We start from the raw sequence: 18,989 nt of genomic DNA, 5'->3' as shown, positions 1-18,989 counted from the left end.
AGGCCAAGGTAAGGGAGAAGAACAATCTTCCCTTCTGAAAAATCAAGACCATAAATTGCTTACAACCAGCAGAGATCACAGAAGCTACGTGCATTTTTTCTCTCATAATGTCACATTGCAGCATTGATTTTGGCAATCTTTGTGCAGCAAATGGAAATTCTGCTACAGATCTGGACTTCCATTGAATGCAAAACTCCAGCGAAGACCGTACAGGAGTGGCATCAAATACCTTTCTGCCAGCACCAAGATGCATCTGGGACTTTTAGGGTGACCAGTGCCAAGAGACCCCATCATCAGCTCAGCAGCTTACCCACAGGAGCAGGGCATGTCTCTCTCCCCCACTGTGCTCCTGACACCTTCCACTCTTCTTCCACCTTCTTTTTCTGAGTTTGCTCCACATGCCCCTGGGATGAGGCTGGGTTGTGGGGCAGCTGCTCTGAGGTGTTGGGTGATCAAACCCCTAATTCCTGGTGTTTTTCTTAGTGTCCCCAGGGCAAGGACCCCTCAGTGCTCCCCATCCCACAGCATAGTCCCTGTTGAAGCTTGTAGCTATCAGTGTCCCCTCATGTCACAGATGGTCCCTCGGTGTTTCCAGATCAGGAAAAAGGGCAGGTTCCAGGTCAAGGGCAGTCCTTGCTGCCCTCCACCCCCACAGCACAGGGTCCCCTCGTGTCGGGAAGGGTCCTGTAGGTGTTTCCAGGGCAGGGTCCCCTGCAGCCCCTCATCCCACCCAAGTCCCTCACGGTGTCTCTTAGCACAGCACAGGGTCCCTCAGAGTCCCTGCAGCGGGGACTTAGAGATCCTTTGGCGTTCCCCCAGCTCACTTGTGGCAGAGACCCCTCAGTGTCCTGCCTCCGGCCGCTGTCCGAGCCGGGGGTCGCGGCTCTCCGGACACTGCCCGAGCCGGGGGTCGCGGCTCTCCGGCCGCTGTCCGAGCCGGGGGTCGCGGCTCTCCGGACACTGCCCGAGCCGGGGGTCGCGGCTCTCCGGACACTGCCCGAGCCGGGGGTCGCGGCTCTCCGGACACTATCCGAGCCGGGGGTCGCGGCTCTCCGGACACTATCCGAGCCGGGGGTCGCGGCTCTCCGGACACTGTCCGAGCCGGGGGTCGCGGCTCTCCGGCCGCTGTTCCAGCCGGGGGTCGCGGCTCCCGGGCCGGCCCCGATCCCGCCGCCGAGGGGAGGGCGGCGAAGGGGGCCCGTCCCAGCTCCGCTCCGCCCTGCTCGGGCTGGGACCGCCGCCGCTGCCGTGTCCTTTTATACCGGGGCTAAATTTAGGCTGCGCCCGAGCCGCTGCCTCCCTCCCGCCCCGTCCGGGACGGACGCGTTTCCTCCGCTCCTGCAATTGGCCTGAGGCCGCCCGCGCCCGCGTTATAAGGTGCGGAGGGCGGCCGGCCGCGCTCGTCCCGCACCATGGCGCTGAGCGACACCGCCCTGCCCTCCTTCGCCACCTTCGCCAGCCCCTGCCGCGAGAAAGCCCTGCACGAAGTGAGTGTCCCCCGCGCTCAGCACCGACGGCTCGGCGCACCGGTGGGCGGCCGAGCCGCGCCCCGAGTCCGTCCCCCCCTCCCCCGGTTCCCCCAGGCGAACGGCACCTCTAACCCTCTCCCTTTTCTCTCTCCCCAGAGGTGGAAGTGTGAGCAGGAGGCCAAGACCCCCGCCGGCACCTGGGGCGGCCTCTCCCCACGCAAAGAGGATGAGGATCTCAACAACGTGCTGGATTTTATCCTTTCCATGGGCAGCGACGGCTACGGCCAGGGCGCTGCCGGCGGGGACTATCCCCCTGCCCAAGGCGAAAGCGGTGGCTTTTACCAGACAAACCCGTCCCCGGGATGCTACAATGCCCTGGAGCAGGGGAGCCCCCCGCCCTACAACGCCGGCATCGTGCCGGAGATGATGCGTTCCGAGATGGACTCCAACTACTGCCCTCCTGGCAGCGTCCACGGCCGCTTCTTTGTGACACCCACCTTCGGGGGCCCGCAGTTCGTTGAGAACATTAAGCCCGAGCCCGACATGGACAATTATGGACCGGTCCTGGGTCTGGTGCCCCAGGCTTGCCCGAAGATCAAGCAGGAGGGGAACGCGACCTGCATGATGGCCTACGAGCAGCCCCGGGTGGCCAGCTCCCCGCAGATCCCTGGGGCAGAGACGCCCCCGCTGAGCCCCGACGATCTCATGGTGAATGACTGCCACACGCAGATGATGTGCCCCTCGTCCGTGTCCTACCAGCAGAGTTACCACCCGGCCTCCGGCTTCCACCACCCGCAGACCCACCTCCAGTACCAGAACACCTCCCAGTTCGGCCTTTTCGAGGACAGCCTGCCCTTACAGCCCTCGGCTCCGAGGGGTATGCTCACCCCTCCTTCCTCCCCTCTGGAGCTGCTGGACTCCAAACCAAAGCGGGGACGCCGGTCCTGGCCGAGGAAGAGGACGGCCACTCACACGTGCAGCTATGCCGGCTGTGGGAAGACCTACACCAAGAGCTCACACCTGAAGGCCCACCTCAGGACACACACAGGTAAATGTTGCCGCTGGCCTTCGTGCGGGGATGTGCTGTGTGCCGGCTGGGATAGCCCAGTTTGCAGCCTGGGCATTTTTTACCCTGTAGTCTGTTAAATTCACGGCTGGTGGTCAGGTCTGTAACATCTAGGTGTTTACCTGTGTAGTCAAAGCTTCTCTAAGGGCTTCTAAAGCCCTTTCTCCAAAGATTTTCACTGCAGGTATAGGTGAAAATCTTTGGAGAAAGGGCTTTATGGCAAAGGAATTTCTAGTCATTTAGCTTAAAAGCACTTGCATCTTGCCGTGGAAGGGCTCGGTAGCGAATAAAGGGATACGCTACAACAAAACTCGCAGGTTGCCTGGTGTGTGGAGCCATGCTGAGTCACGCTCTCCGATTTCCCCAAACAGGTGAAAAGCCCTACCACTGCAACTGGGAAGGCTGCGGTTGGAAGTTCGCGCGCTCCGACGAGCTCACCCGTCACTACCGCAAGCACACGGGGCACCGACCCTTCCAGTGCCACCTCTGCGACAGGGCCTTCTCCAGGTCAGACCACCTGGCTCTGCACATGAAGCGGCACATGTAGCCCCAGGGAGCCCGCCCTGCCCACTGCGGACCTTATTTAACTGCTCAGGTGCAGAAGCGTTAAAAATCTGTAGCTGGTACTACATAGGGAGGCACCGACCGACGCTCCAGGACGGACACGGAGGATGCGACACGAGGAGGCTCAGCCAGGCATCTCCTGCAGGGAATCTGCCCTGGCTGAGTCAGTGACCTGCCCGTCCCGGTCAGGAGAACAGGGGTTAATTTATGCAGCTTCTGTGAAGGGTAAACTCCATAAGACTCCATACAGATTGTATAGAAGAAGCTGTAAATATGTTTGTTTTTTTTTTTTTTTCCCCAATTCTAACTGCCCATTCCTAAGCTTTACAAGACAATGTTTGTATGGAAACTGCCTGAAGTTGACCCTAGAAGAGGTAAAATGAATGTTACTGTAGCTAACATTGTTAGTTTAGATCTCAGTTGAAGGCATGGCTAAGAGAACACTCCTCTTGTTAGACTGTTTGGTTCACAGGTGCAATAGTATTCTTGTTTGCCATGATCTACACTAGAAGTACAGGGCTTGATGTCTTGTAAGAAAATAACCTATTTACTGTAATTTTTTTATATATTGTAAATAATTTTATACAATGAGAAATATTGTATATGTAAATAGAAGACAAATAGGTATTTTGCCTATTTTCTGTTTTTATAAAAAACATAATTTTTCAATGTTTGAAAACATTTCATCTTTTTAATAAAATAAGATTTTAATTACTGTGACTTTTATTCTCCTTTGAGATATCCCTGTTACTTTTTCCCTGATGGCTGGACCAGCAACCACCTGATTGTGTTGCAAATTATCAACAACTGTAATAAGACACTTAAAAAAATCTGAGCCAAGGATTTGTCTGAAATAGATAACAGAGTGAGTAAGGTATTCTCAGTGGTAAATAAGACATAGTACAGCGCTTTATCAAAAAATCAAATAGGAAAGTAAATGATATTCAAAATATACTTCCTAAAAATGGTTAAGTAAGCAACACTGTAATTTCAGTCTCATTTCTAGTTTATGCTAGACTATTTTAATGGCATTCTTAATGTTTTCCAGATGCAGTTATAGTTTTGCCAGCAGTGTGTGGGTTTTTACTATAAATTTAAACACTGCATTTTTGTAATTATGGGGGCTTATTTTAAGGCATTCTTGTACATAAATTATCCTTGTTCTCAAGAGCTCAGTGCAGAATTCCAATGGAACAGTAGTGGAATTCAAGCATGAATTCACAACACAGGTTAAAATGCGTTCATAACTCATTCCCCAAAACTTAAATTTGCTTAATAATTTGTAGTGCCACCTAGATTTCAGGAGTTAAGACACTTATTAATGATTTTGGGGGGGAATCAGCCAGGAATCGAGATTCTAATTGCAATTCTAATAGAAAACTAATTGCAAGTAAACTGGATACTGCAACAGCTATAGCAGTAAAGACAGCTACAAAAGTCAAACTGAGCCCCCAGAAAAATTCTTCACAGCTGTAACGGAGCAGGCAGTAAATCCAAGCAGTTGTTCTGACAGTCTGATGGGCATCCTCTGTCTTTACAGCTCCTGTGTTGTGGTGAGTTTTGATACTTGTGTATCACTGCTAATCAAATATGCAGATTCAGCTTAATACTGCTGCATTTTTTATCCTTAACGTATGGATTCTTGGAACTTGGTTTTAATCAAGATTGTGACCATTTTTTCTGACTTTACGTGTTCGAATACACAAGAATGAAATCAACATGAATGCATTTAGAGTAACTACAAATATAGCTGTTCTTCTGTGAAAGCAAAGGCTGGAGTTCTTCATGCGGAACAGATGTATTTTGGGCTTCTAATCATTGGCATGGAAGAACGAGTTCCACATTTCACTTTTGTAGTTCTTTCAAAGTGAAATATAAGGGAGCTTCAGCGTTTCTTCATCAAAAACAAAACTCATTTATTTGCTAGAAAAAATAAATTGCACAATCTAATTCCAGAAAGTGAGGATGACTTAAAGATGTTCTAAACTTGGCACATTCATTGTTGCAACAGTTCTAGGTATTTCCTTCTCTTTCCCCATAGCTGAATATTTTCATATTTCAGCATGTCCTTTGGACTTTAAGAAGACAACTTTTAAAATTCTTACCCTCATCTCTTCATACTCTCCTTGCTTTTTCTGAAGAACTAGAAATGGTTATAGTCGTTCCCAGTTTTCAGCATTCCCAGTTTTTGTTATAACCCAGGTTTCAGTAACACAGTGCAAGCTTAAACGATTCCCTTTTTTGTGATGCAATTTAAAAGACAAAGAGGTGTGACGCCTCAGCCCCATATCTGCCTTGGGAAGGGCCCAGCCACAGCTTTCCAGTGATGGAGATCTTGGAAGCATCACAACATCACAGCACACTTATCTGGCTCTGCTTGTCCCCAGCCCTCTCCTGACCTCTGGCTGGTCTGACCAGTTTCCTTCTCTTCCAAATCCTCAGCCTGGAGAAGAGAAGGCTCCAAGGAGAGCTCAGAGCCCCTTCCAGTGCCTGGAGGGACTCCAGGAGAGCTGGAGAGGGACTTTAGACAAGGGCTCAGGTGACAGGACACAGGGAATGTCTTCACACAGCCAGAGAGCAGGGTTAGATGGGACATTGGGAAAAAATTCTTCCCTGTGAGGGTGGTGAGGGACTGGAATAGAATCCCCAGAGAAATTGTGACTGCCTCATCCCTGGAAATGTTCAAAGCCAGCTTGGACGAGGTTTGGGGCAACCTGATCTAGTGGAAGGTGTCCCTGCCATGGCAGGGGTGGAACAGGATGGACTTTAAGCTCCCTTCCAACCCAAACCATTCTGGGATTCTGTGATTCAGGACAGCTGCAGGCACTGAGTGGCACGAAGGCATTATGTGCTGCTCAGGGCCTTTGTGCAGAAATAAATGTCACCACAGTCACCAACCCTTAAAAAACCCTCATGTGGCTACTCTGCAGCACCCCCCACACTGGGTGCTTCTCCTCCTCCTCCTCCTCCTCCAGTGCCTCAGCATGGGAGCATCCAAATCTGCCTTTGCTCCAGGTGAGAGTCTGGCTGTGAGGGTTATCACCTCTGCTGCCTCTGCTCCTGCTCACTAAAAAGTCTTCAGATAAGACAGTTTATATCTGCTGTCAGGCAGACATTTGTGTTACCAAATAGTGCTCAGACCCTGATGAGCAGTGGAGATGTGGAAAGAGAAGCAGGTGGTGCTCTCTGAGTTTTCAGATTTGTGACTCAACTGAAAATAGAGCACAGGAATCCTCATACATAAATATAAAAGACCTCATATAAAAATTATATAAAGTCAGTCCTCTGAATGTGGGAAGGGATGGGGGGACAAAACACTTATAAAAGTTCACAAGAAACTTTCTTGTCATTGTTTAAGGGAGGGCATCTGTGATAATAGATGTGTGGTCTTTACAGGAAACTGCACGTTCTTGAATCTTGAGATCATCTCGTAGCAGAAAAAAAAGAGATGCTGATCTCATTCTTCTCACATTCTATTATGAGTAATTGTCAACTCTCTTTTTTTTCCCCCCTTTCTTTAATTGTTCTAAATGAGCATCCAAAGATACTCTGTAATTCCAGTGATCTACCCAGCCTCTGCTAGTCAGCAGGAAACCACGAATGTTCCACATCTTCTAATAACTGACCGTCAGGTTGTCATCTCTTAAGTAACTTTGTTCTAATTAACCATCTGCCTCCCAGGCAGCATCCAGTGAGCACAACCTGCAGCTATGGAGGATTTGATTTTGACATACCGGGGAAAGGAAAAAACTACAGAAGTTGTATTTAAACCTGATGGGAGGAAATGTAGAGTCCATTGAAAACAAGATTTTCACACATATTAATATAAGATACCACAGCCATGGGCTCCATATTGTTGTAAGATGAGTTGGAGCAGTTTAAGTGCAGAAACAAGCAAATCCTGCACAATGATCCCAGTGAAAACTTTAGTAAATATTGCTAAACTCAGGTACCATCCAGAGCAGTCACTGCTCAAAGTCGGCTCATTCCACGTGGGGTTTCAGAGCATTGTGTTTCACTCTGCTGAAAAAGGTTTTTCCTTACCCACTGACCTGAGAAGAGTGAGTTAAACTCCTCTGAGATGGGACCTCACCGTCAGAACACACTGCAATTCTGAAACAGCCCAGAGCAGGACCAGGTCCAGCCGCTGCAGAGCTCAGTGTGGCTCGGTCACCTTTTGGCTCTTGAAGGTGACACAGCGCCCTGTGCTCACCCAGCACCAATCCAGAACCAATCCAGCACTGGTGAAACAGCCCAGCAGCACCCCAGCACCTCCCCAGCACCACCCCAGCACCCTGTGCATACCCAGCAGCACCCCAGCACCACCCCAGCACCCTGTGCATACCCAGCACCACACCAGTACCAATCCAGCACTGGTGAAACACCCCAGCACCAATCCAGCACCTCCCCAGCACCACCCCAGCACCCTGTGCATACCCAGCAGCACCCCAGCACCAATCCAGCACCACCCCAGCACCACCCCAGCACCCTGTGCATACCCAGCAGCACCCCAGCACCAATCCAGCACCTCCCCAGCACCACCCCAGCACCCTGTGCATACCCAGCAGCACCCCAGCACCTCCCCAGCACCACCCCAGCACCACCCCAGCACCCTGTGCATACCCAGCAGCACCCCAGCACCAATCCAGAACCAATCCAGCACTGGTTAAACACCCCAGCACCAATCCAGCACCACCCCAGCACCACCCCAGCACCCTGTGCATACCCAGCAGCACCCCAGCACCTCCCCAGCACCACCCCAGCACCACACCAGCAGCCTGTGCAAACCCAGCACCATCCTAGCACCCTGTGAAACAGTCCAGCAGCATCACCCCAGCACACTGGGCATACCCAGCAGCACCCCAGCACCAATCCAGCACCACCTCAGCACCACCCCAGCACCAATCCAGCATCACCCCAGCACCCTGTGCATACCCAGCACCAATCCAGAACCAATCCAGCACTGGTGAAGCAGCCCAGCAGCACCTCAGCACCAATCCAGCATCACCCCAGCACCCTGTGCATACCCAGCACCAATCCAGAACCAATCCAGCACTGGTGAAGCAGCCCAGCAGCACCCCAGCACCAATCCAGCACCAATCCAGCACCACCCCAGCACCCTGTGCATACCCAGCACCAATCCAGAACCAATCCAGCACTGGTGAAGCAGCCCAGCACCATCCCAGCACCAATCCAGCACCACATCCGCACCACCCCAGCACACTGTGCATCCCCAGCATCATCCCAGCACCACCACAGCACCACAGCAGCACCCTGTGAAACAGCCCAGCAGCACCACCCCAGCACCCTGTGCACAACCAGCACCCAGCAAGCCAGCAGGCAGGACACTTCCAAATCTCTCTTTTTTTAACCCTAAAGTGGAAGGCTGGACTAGAAACCCTCTGGCTTTTCTGGAAGTTTATTTTAGATTCAGTATTGTAGCTAATCACATCTGGGAGAGAAGATTTAGTGCTGGACATGGCTCACCTCATGAAGGATGGGGCATTTCAACCTGTGTGAGCCCTTGGTTACTCACAGCCATTTACAAACTGCCTGAAAACATTGCCTGGCTCTAAACTTTGGTCTTCCATCCACAAGAATGCCAAAATAAGTTTGTCCACTCTTTAAATTATAGGATTGTGTGGTTCTGTGGTTTTCTGTGGTAGAAGCTCTGTGGTTCCTTAAGCTATTTTGTGCACCTCTAACACAGAGTAGCTGTTAGGCTTTGCTTAAATTGAATTTTTGAAGCCAGAACCCCAAGCTCTAGCAATTTCTTTTGCTATATTTAGAAAAAACAACTACAACAAAGTCATGTAGCCATCACTATAGTAACTAGCAAAAAATGCATCCCAAACCCCATGGAATTTAACAGGGAGAAAGCCATCCCCATTGCTAGCATCCAAAACCTACTTGGTGGCATCTACAAACTTTAAAATTCCTGGGTGTCCTGGAAGCAGCTGCTCTCAGCTGGGCCTGTCCCAGGTCCTGCCTGTGCAAGACATGCCCTACATGCTGTGAGTGAAGCAGTCAGAGCTTTGAACTCTGGCACTGCAGCAGCTCCTCTGCCATGGCCTGGGCTCTGGCAGTGCCTCCCACTGATCTGGAGGAGTAATTGGTTTGCAAGCCAAACCCCAGTAACCTGAAGCACACAGCCACGCTCACTTCACAGGCCCTGGAGGTGACTTGTTCAATGTTCTGGTTCCCAGAGGCCCCATAAAGCTCTGTATCACTCGATCCCAAACCCGTTCCCTGGCACTTTGGCTGAGATTGGGAGCAGCCCCTGCCACAAACCAGCACCTTCCACTTGCATCACACAAAGGATGCACGGGTTTATCCTGAACTTGTTAGGCAGAAAATATATTTGATTTACTCTTTTGAGGTCTGATTTTTCAGCCACAATTATTTGATCTTACAATATTTACTGCAGACACTAAAGAGGAACCATAAGGACTGCTTTATAGAATGAAGAAGGGGTTAACTTTACCAAAACCTCCTTTCTATGCACAAGGAGAGCAGAAGCAACCAAGTTTTCATTTACTCTGTAACCACTGTTAGCATTAGTTACCTGCTTATTTACCTGCTCCCATTGTAAATCCTTTTAGCAAATCAGAAGTTTTCTGCCTGTTGTCGTGGGCATAAATTCAGCAAGACAGAAACTGCAGGTGAACTTACCTGGTACAGGTTTATAACTAAGTAGGGTATTGCTTCAAATCACTTTTATTTTAGTTTCTTCTTACAGCTCAGAGCATACCTGGAGTTCTGACTCATTATGTCACAAAGAAATATCTGGAATATCATTTTGGATATGATCTCCTGTGATATTTAATATATTAGGTGAATAACTACTTAGCCTGAGGCTTAAACACAAAACAAAAAACACACAAAAATATCCTCAGATCCCAACAATCACTTTTTTACAGCCTGTGTGCAATAACAGCATGAGTTTTGTTATCTTAATGATTTTAGATTATATTTGCAAAATAAGGGATATAGAGTGCCTGGATGTCCTTTCTGTGGAAGCAAGGGATAGGCAGAGTGCACAGGGCTTTTTCATTCTGAAAATTGTGATCAAGGGCCTTAATGGGAAGTTAAAAAGCAGAAATATATTATGTATGCTGCTGGCAGAGCCCCGTGAGATTTCATCGATTGGGAAGGCTACAGTAATTTTATGAGATGCTGCATCAGCACCAATAAAAAGTTTTAATTGTGGTCATAACATTGAAAAAAAACCAAACCAACCAGACAGGAGGGAAAAGGTACTCAGAGTGACTACTGATAGTGATGTACAGCAGATGAGAGATTCAGCAATTCCAGAGATAAACCTGACAGCAATTCCAGCGTGGGAGCTCAGAATTCCAAAGTAGAGCTGGGCCTGGGACACATTTAGGTTCAGTCAATAAATGATACATAAATAAATGTTTAACAGTTGGCCTCAGACCTTGGACAGCCTTTAGGGTGAAATTTCCACATCCTGAACACAATGGTGATGCTTTTCTTCCCTTCCCTTCCCAGTGAAGGGGCTCTTTCTCAGGCCATGCTGGGTCCAGGGGGCTCCTTTCAGATTAAGCCCAGACAATGTGGATGAGGAAAGCATTTGGGAAAGCACAGGGATGAGAAAGCTGTGTATGTCAGACCCCAGAAACTCAAGTGGGAGCAACACATGGAGGGCTGGGTCATGGTTTTACGAGAGATGAGAAGCACGACACGATGAGAATTGGGTAGGGATTGTGCCCCTCTGGGACACGCTGCAGTCAAATCCTCCAGAATGGGAATGTACTAAAAATAACTGCAGGGAAACCTGCCTTGGCAACCTGCTGCTCACTCTGGCCAGGTGAGCAGGAGCAGCCAGTGAAAAGCTGGGAGAAGAATGAGTCAAAGTGAGTAAATGAACAGCCCAGCAGTGAGGTGTGTTTTTCCAGGCAGCCAAAGGTTGTCTCCAGTGATCTCCCCAGCCACTCCCAGTGTGAATTGCCAGACACCCAGCACTGCTGCACACAGATCGCTTGGGAAGGGTGTGGTGCTGGATTTGGGACCGGTCTGCTCAACCCAAATCTGCCTGGGACAAGGAAGAAAGGGAAGGACAGGAGGGAAAACAGTGCAGAGGGCACCAGCCAACAAGAAAAAGATTTCAGTGCAGAGAATAGAGCTGTTCTTCAAAGCAAGATTCACAAATTTAACATAAAAACTTGTGAAATTGTGGACCAAAAAAAAAAGTAAAGAAAGAGTGCTGAAATCTCAGAGCTCCAAAAAGTAACTTTCATTTATTATATTAAACAATAACATTTCTCTTATTATATTAAACAATAAACACATGAGATGGGTTAAAATTAAAATACCTTACAATTTGTTATAACATTTGAAAGATAAATATAACCACAATAATGTACATATTTGGAGATATTAGTCAGATTTAGGTCAACATTGCAGTTTCCACTTTGTGTTTCCACCTTTTCAGGTCAGACTGAAGAATGATATATTAAAAGGGACACCAGAAGAGCACTCTGTACTTGCAACAGCAGAAGGAACCACAGTCACTAGGAGTTTTCCTTTGAAACTTAAAGGGAGCGGCAGAAGTTGGAAAAATGAAAATTCTATTTTATAACAAATTAGCTTTTATTTATAAAACTTTCAAGTAAAAAGAGCAGTATATCAACTGATCAAACAGGTGTGTCAATGAATTATAGTTAACACATTTACTCTAAAAATAAATCCTCTATGATTCCATCATACTCCAAGCAAAATTCCTTTCTAAGAAAAGATGGTTGTTGTGAAGTCTACATAGATGCAATATATAACCAAATATATAACCAAAAACTTGGCTGTTCCACTAGTACAGGATGATAATTGAATTAGATCATCAACAGCAAAGATCAATTCACATCAAGAGAGTTCCAGCTCTAAATGAGGATTAAGCAGAAATGAAATTCCTGAGAAGGAAGAATAAAATGCGGAAGAAAGGAGAAATCAAACTCTTACACAAGGGAAAGCAACAATTCTACTTGGACCAAAACTCCTTGGGCCACGGTTCTACAGAACAAATATTCTCCTCAATGGAGAAACACTAAAGAAGAAATAGTAACCCCAAAAGGATTATAAGAAGAATTCAAGAAAAGTGCGTTATCCTTGAGCGTAAGATGACATGACAATTTCTACAATAGTGCCAACAGATTTCACAGATGGGAATTCAAAATTAAAAGGCTTTACATAGACACAGCTTGGAATTTCCTACACTTTGAGAGCACAGTACATGGAACAAGATACAGGAAGGAGTGATGACCCTCACAGGGCAGAGGTTCCATGAAGAAAAAGTTGCCTATATAGAAATATTTCCTACAGCATCATTGTGGAAGTATGACTTTTATGAGCATCTGTTTTTATTGCAGGGGGACTGGGAGGTTTTGCAGCGAGACAATTTGAAGGTAACCGAGGGAAAGCACTCAAGGCAAATGTGAACACACAGTTCTGTGAGGGGCAATGTGGTAATTCAATATCTGTGCCCTGTGTGCACTGTCTGCACGTGCAGGTTGGATGTGAATAATTGTCTGTCTGTCCTGTTTAACTGCTGTGCCTCAGTGCCCTGTGCAATGCACCAGTCATTCCAGCAGTGTATATTCCATATAAAACACGTGTGCCACCATAAAACCCTGCCAAACTCTGAGTGATTGCCCAAGGTAGCACAGAGTCTAATAATTTATCTAAGTAGAAAGAAGAATCACCCCCACTCTTTCCTCTAAGCCAAATATGCAATGGATATTTGTTCCTCCTGAAGTAAAAGCTTAGGTGGAAATGGAGGAAAAACAGAACTGGAATCCAGATGGCAATTATGTGCAACCAATCTAACTGGAATGAAGCAAGAAAAACACGTTTTCCACCTTTGCCTGTGACTGTTTGGGGTGTGTGTATGGGAACAGCTCCCCACAAATAATTTTTTAAAAGGAAAAAAAAGAGGGAAGAGGGAAACTATGAGCAAACATAGGAGAAAATTCACTGCCTCAGCCCAGAGAAGAAAGATGACATGCAAGATCAGCAGTTGAGCCTACATTCCAAACAAATACTACAAAGAATGTGAAATAACATCCAGTGCAGATAATTACTACTTTCTGCCAGGGTTCTCTTACACCTGGCACAGCTAATGAACACAGTTTTTCATGTCAGTGAAAGAAATCTCCATACAAATTGATTAGAAATAATTTCTCCTCTTTTCTTTAACCAGGACTTTGAAACTCTCAGAGCCAGGAGCTAATCTGGATTTCTGTAAAGCTTCCAATTCTGTACCCATCTGTGGGTACAGAATTCATACATACACACAAGCTTCAATATATAGACTATATATGCATATTCTACATATTCACTGTATATACACATTTTATGTACAGCACAAGGAACTATATACTGGACATAGCATGTGGACATGTATATACACACACTATGATTACATTATACAATACTCTATATATATATATATATATTTGTATATATACACATAGACACAAATAATATGGATCTCACTGTACACTGTATATGCACTGGGGGTATTCACATTTTCCATATCTTACACTGTATGTATTTTCTCTGCCCAAATAGCAACAGGTCTGTTTGTGCTTTAAATTTCACTGGTCTGGAGGAAGAAGAGCAATGTCTTGCAAAGTTTTGCCTCGAAGAGCAAGTGCAGGTATTGTACAAACACTGAGTTACAGCATAGGGAAAGAATGTGGGGAATCTTCCTTTTTATATGGAAAACTGTATTAAATACAAAGTGAGAAATCACAGCTAGGTTTTCTTCCACTGCAGTGACAACATTTTGAATCAAGAGTGTTTCAGTAAATTTAAGGTTCCTAAACTTAATAGTGTGCATAGACAATATGTTGTGTTCTGTCCCTGTTCATTTGTTGATATGCAGTTACTGTCCAAGCAAAGATGTGGAAGAGTCAATAAGGAAATACAAAAACGAGCCCAAACGCTCTACAGAATGCTGGATTAATTCACATTTCTGCCTCCCTGCTGGACATCTTGAAAACATCATCTCCTTGGCCTAGAAGCATCATAAAGGCAGTGTTTTAGGGCCCTGACAAAGCAGCAGAAAGTCTTGTTATGGTACAGAACTTCAAAAATGCATCAAGCTATTTAGTCATGCACCTGTCCCACTGGAGTGGCATCATCCCACCCAGATCTGGTATTACTCTCAAAATTTTATTGTAGCAGAAGAGACACCACAAGGACTCAGGTCCAAGTGAACAGGAGGATCTTACACACGGGTACAGTTTGCATAACTGCACTGAGAATCCTGCAGCCACTTGCTTTTGAAAATTGCTCTTTCACTGCAAAAGTTTTATCATGTTACCTAAAGACAGACACAAGTCAGCTCTAAGAGATTTCGAGTTCTAGACACCAACAGAAGAGAGAAATTTTTGTGTTTTAGTATGTTTGATCTTGTAATCAAGCATATATTAGAGAAAAAAAATATTGCAGTGGGAGGGGAGTTCAAATCAGGTTCTTCAAGATTAGAAATAGCTTCTATTGCATCCCTAAGGGCTCATTAAAGGACAGCATTAAAGACCATGATATGGCTGGTTTTGGTATTAGAAATAAATCTTCTCTCCTTCTGAGGAGAATAAATGGTTTACATTATTTGTAGTACCATTAGCACAGGAGACACACAGTAAAAGGGAGTTGTGACTCCTAAAAATAACATCCTAAACACAAATAGATGTGTGTGTCTGCACACCCACCCATCCACCTACCTCCCCACAAAAGCCTGAGACTCCAAATGCCATGTCCTGGCTGCATTTCAGAGCTGAAAGCCACCAAGGTGCTAAAAATGATCCAATCTGACTCCTCTGTGTCAGGAAAGCATCCAGGATAAGGCAATCCCAACAGAACAGGGAAAGATTGTTTTCAGTCACTGAGCAGGCACTGTCATTGTGGCATGAAAATAAAAGTAAGGAAGCAAGGACATAAAAAATAGAAATGCATTAAAGATGATGAAGGAATATCACATTAAAAAAAAAAAAAGAGAAAATGTTGTAAGATAAGGGCCACATCAGTAAGAACACAGAATGTAAAGCTTTTGTATTCCCAGAGAACAAAGGGCAGGAAAGAAGACTGAGGACATTTAAAAATGCTGAGCTAGATCCCTACTCCATGAGACAGAAAACTCCAAGGCAAACACAACTGAAGTTTTAGAATTCCTGTCATCAGAAAAGGCATTTCTAGTAAGCAAATTAAATTCACAGACTTATTTTTTCTATGACATGTCAAACACATTCTGTGTTGTCTTTTCCAGGTAGAAGCATTCAGTGCATACAAAACCTGTTCCTACCTGGTCTGAGTCCTGCAACCTGGATTTTAGAGCCAACCCAGACAGCTCTGTCAGAACTGATGTGTGAATGTGTATTTGGCAACTAAAATCTGATTCAACTTGGCTTCATTTCAGCTACAGCTGCTTGATCTGCAACCCCAGAGAGGTGGAACTGAAGAAGCAGAGGTAGAGACTGTCCCAGAGAGTCACTTGGCTAACACAACCTAGTCTGTGTGCTGGCAGCTGGAGAAAATGAGGGTACAGTGAGTGGTAGGGGTGAGCACTCCTCAAACATGGCAACTTTTCCACCACTTCATTTCTTGATGTCACATTAAAGCAGCACCCAAATGTGTATCACCGTCTTGCAATCCCATTTGCGTACAATAAAGCAAATTTTTACTTCATAATTTAACTGCTAAATTATTTACCCATTTACTATAACTGAATTAATCCCCACTTTTAGTCTTATACAATAATTAAAAATCAATGCAGACAAATGTTTAAATTAGAAGAACTACTGATTTCTAGAGTCTTCAAATTGGTACTGTTTTATAGAGTTCACTGTATCCATCATATATAAATTGTCAGATTCTTTTGTAAAAGCCACAACTTCTGGATAAAAAGGGATCATCTACTAATGAATTTAGGCTTTGATATAGATGATGCAGAAGAAGTACTGATTAGCCTACCATGAATTATTAAATAAATGTAACAAGTGAAAGCTAATTCTATAAATATTCTCTTTTTATGACAGTTTCTTTGAAATCCACACTGCAGCCTCAAAGACCCAGTGGAATTCAGTGGAATTAAAAAAAAAAAAAAAACAGATTCACAAGCTGCAGTTTACTCTATGCAACATTTGTGTTTCGGATAAAGAAACTTTCAGTACCTTAGGATTACACGTTAGAGTTCTGGCAAGCAATAAATTTTCTCTAGAACATATAATACAGCTTATACAGTGTTTCCTGCAGATGATGCACTCAGGAATCCACACAGAGCCTGGTCAGACACAACCGGCCAGTCCTGTTTAGCTCAGAAGGTGACTAAAATTATTTTCACAAATATAAACCAAGGATTTAATATTTTTATAAAAGCTTTGTTCCAAGGTTTCTCTCGAACAGGGTGGAGGTCAAGACCCTCTTTAAGAGTTTGGCATGTCAGCCTTACTGAGAGCAATGGCCAACTCAAGGTCTTCTTGTTCTTGTCTCCTCAACCGAGCCAGTCTTTCCTGCTCTGCTTTTTCACTCTCTCTCTTCGCCCAGGCCAGCTGCTGTTCCTCATTTCCAAACTACAAAATGAAAATGGAAAATGAATTAATGAAGTAACCAACCAACAAATTATGCAAAAAAAAAAAAAATACAAAGAATCAGACTTATTAAATATACAGCTGAAGTACACCAGTTCTAGATTGACATAGAAATTCACTCACTGGTTTCCTCACTTCATCCTTTATTTCCTTAATTTCTTCCTCCTTCACTTCCTCCCTTGATTTATTTCCTTCATTTCTCCTTCCTTTACCTCCTTACTTAATTTCCTTAGTTTCTTCCTCCTCCCACCTGGAAATTAACTCACATGGGATGCAAGTCCCTGCATCTGTGGCTCAGTTGGGTATGAAAACTGCCAAAAAAAACCCCTCCACAAGCACAAAAAAAAGGAAGTTAATGGTTTGGAAGCACAGCAACTACAACCATTTTTAAGAATAAATAGCTGGTAATGCTAATAGTTATTTATTCTTGTGTAACTGCACAACAGAGAGTTTTGTTGTGGTAGTTCCTGCTAAGGGTGAGGGGTTTGATTTTGGACACTGCTGACGTGTGGGAAGTTTCATCACCGAATCAAAAGTTACCCGAAGTGCTTCTGTTGCTGTTCATAAAATACACACAGAGTTTCACCAGTAAGAAATAATGTGAGAGAATCCAGTTTACTTCAGCAGAGAACACTAAGAAAATATCACACTTTATAACATTCAGCTCCTAAACCTGTTTGGGCTCCCCAAAACACAAGCACAGTGCAGCAAAACATGTCCAAAATGATATTCTAGCATTTACCAGTGAAGGATGCAAAAGTTTACTTGTTTGAACTTTTTGAACAAAATCTGAAACTGTTTTATTGAAATCATAGCAATTTCAAACTCAAATATAATCTGTTCCCAGCTAATTTTAGCATTTGCTGAGGAGGAGGATGGGAACAGCTGCATGCAAATGTTTGCATTAAAGCCCACTTCTAAAATCTGCTTTTTGGTTTTTGTTTTTGTTTTGGTTTGGGGTTTTTTGAGGATTTTTTTTTCAGTGTGTGTGCAGGAAAACATATTATTTGAGGAGAAAAATTTCAGCTGGATGTATACTGCAAAAATTCCTTGTGGCCCAGGGCATGGTGACTCTGAGCACATTCTGCTGTGCCATGGCACAAACGAACACAGCTACACCTGCCCAGACCAGCCTGAAATATTGAACTGAGTGTTAAAATGAGTGCTAAACCCTGCCTAGCTGCATAAACATTTGTGATGGTCCCACCCCAGCCTCCTCCTCCACTCTTCAGTGTATCTGTAATTTTTATTTTTTATGTATTTTGAAATAAATCTATTTGAATTTCTTTTAACCCAAGGCAAATTCTCATTCACTCATAATTTAATCACGCCTCTGGATGTTCATCGTAATTTTTTTTTCTTCCAGTATGACTTTAGCGATGATTTGATGAAAAAAAACCTTTTCTTCATGCAATATCTCTGCTTTCATTGCTATAAAAATTTAGATGAGAATCTTTGCATTTGATGCTACTGAAATACAACAGAAGTGCAACACCTTTTGATATTTTACTTTTAAAATGGATAGACCCTACTACATTCCTCATTTAAATAATGTCAGCTGCTAGGTAAGATTGAAAAGCTGATTAAGATTTTTAATGGATTATTTTTTTCAAGGTAAAGACAGATACAAATGGAAGCAGGAATTCTCTGCTTAGTCCAGGAATTTAGGCAGATCCAACAGCTGGGATGGAAAATGAATGGTTACTATTTTCAGAAATACAAGATGCTTTGGTCAAACTATTTGGGATATTTTTTTAATGTTGAGAATCCAGTTTTACTTCTATGGCTTCCATTCCAGGATAAGGCTTCCAAAGTTTAAGAGAGCCCCAATTATAACTTGTTTATGGGACACAAGTTATATTTTTGCAGTTAAAAGTGCTGAGTGGAAAAAAAAAGGCAAAATAGGCAAGTGATTCATTGGAAACAAATCTGGATGTGCCTTATTACAAGTGGTTGGCACAAAGTACAATTTTCAGGAGATAACTCTCACCATTGAGTAGTGAAATAAATACAGAACAGTTCATTAATGCCACAGATTCTTGCACAGATTGTCTCTCAAAAGTCAATTTACGGGTAATTTAATACAATAACAATTTTTTGCATATGTCCAGGTTTCAACAAGTCTATAAATATGTGTGACACATGTAATTGCTTTAAACCCTTCCTTTCCTTTTTCAGAAGTACAGTCAGAACCAAGGCATAGCTGAAACCAGCAGACTGCAGCAAGACTAATCAAATCACAAAAAGCTCCACTAATTTGTGTGTACTCAATTTCCAGCTTGTTCT

General features: G+C 44.7%; 2 protein-coding genes across 7 annotated transcripts in view; one reads left to right on the top strand and one right to left on the bottom strand.

Moving 5' to 3' along the window:
• Positions 1-1,331: 1,331 nt before the first annotated feature.
• KLF2 (KLF transcription factor 2) lies at positions 1,332-3,149 on the top strand. 2 transcript variants are annotated; one of them, XM_068174070.1, is made up of 3 exons: positions 1,332-1,487; positions 1,626-2,517; positions 2,907-3,149. In XM_068174070.1, the coding sequence occupies exons 1-3, from the start codon at positions 1,413-1,415 to the stop codon at positions 3,080-3,082; spliced, it is 1,143 nt and encodes a 380-aa protein (XP_068030171.1). In that variant the 5' UTR covers positions 1,332-1,412; the 3' UTR covers positions 3,083-3,149. The 2 variants fall into 2 exon arrangements, with proteins under 2 accessions (XP_068030171.1, XP_068030170.1); XM_068174069.1 differs by having other exon boundaries at positions 1,388-1,529; positions 1,584-2,517.
• Positions 3,150-11,341: 8,192 nt separating this feature from the next.
• Positions 11,342-18,989, bottom strand: part of EPS15L1 (epidermal growth factor receptor pathway substrate 15 like 1) — a 48,497-nt gene continuing 40,849 nt past the window's right edge. For 4 of the 5 annotated variants that reach the window (XM_068174059.1, XM_068174058.1, XM_068174060.1 and 1 more), the window contains one exon: positions 11,342-16,685. In XM_068174059.1, the coding sequence (XP_068030160.1) occupies positions 16,539-16,685 (147 nt within the window). In that variant the 3' untranslated portion in view covers positions 11,342-16,538. The remainder of the gene's footprint in view (positions 16,686-18,989) is intronic. The other variant, XM_068174063.1, reaches the window with a different exon arrangement.

This window comes from Anomalospiza imberbis, chromosome 27 (assembly GCF_031753505.1).
Source record: "Anomalospiza imberbis isolate Cuckoo-Finch-1a 21T00152 chromosome 27, ASM3175350v1, whole genome shotgun sequence".
Classification (NCBI taxonomy): domain Eukaryota; kingdom Metazoa; phylum Chordata; class Aves; order Passeriformes; family Viduidae; genus Anomalospiza; species Anomalospiza imberbis.
This window is presented reverse-complemented; position numbering and strand designations above follow the sequence as displayed.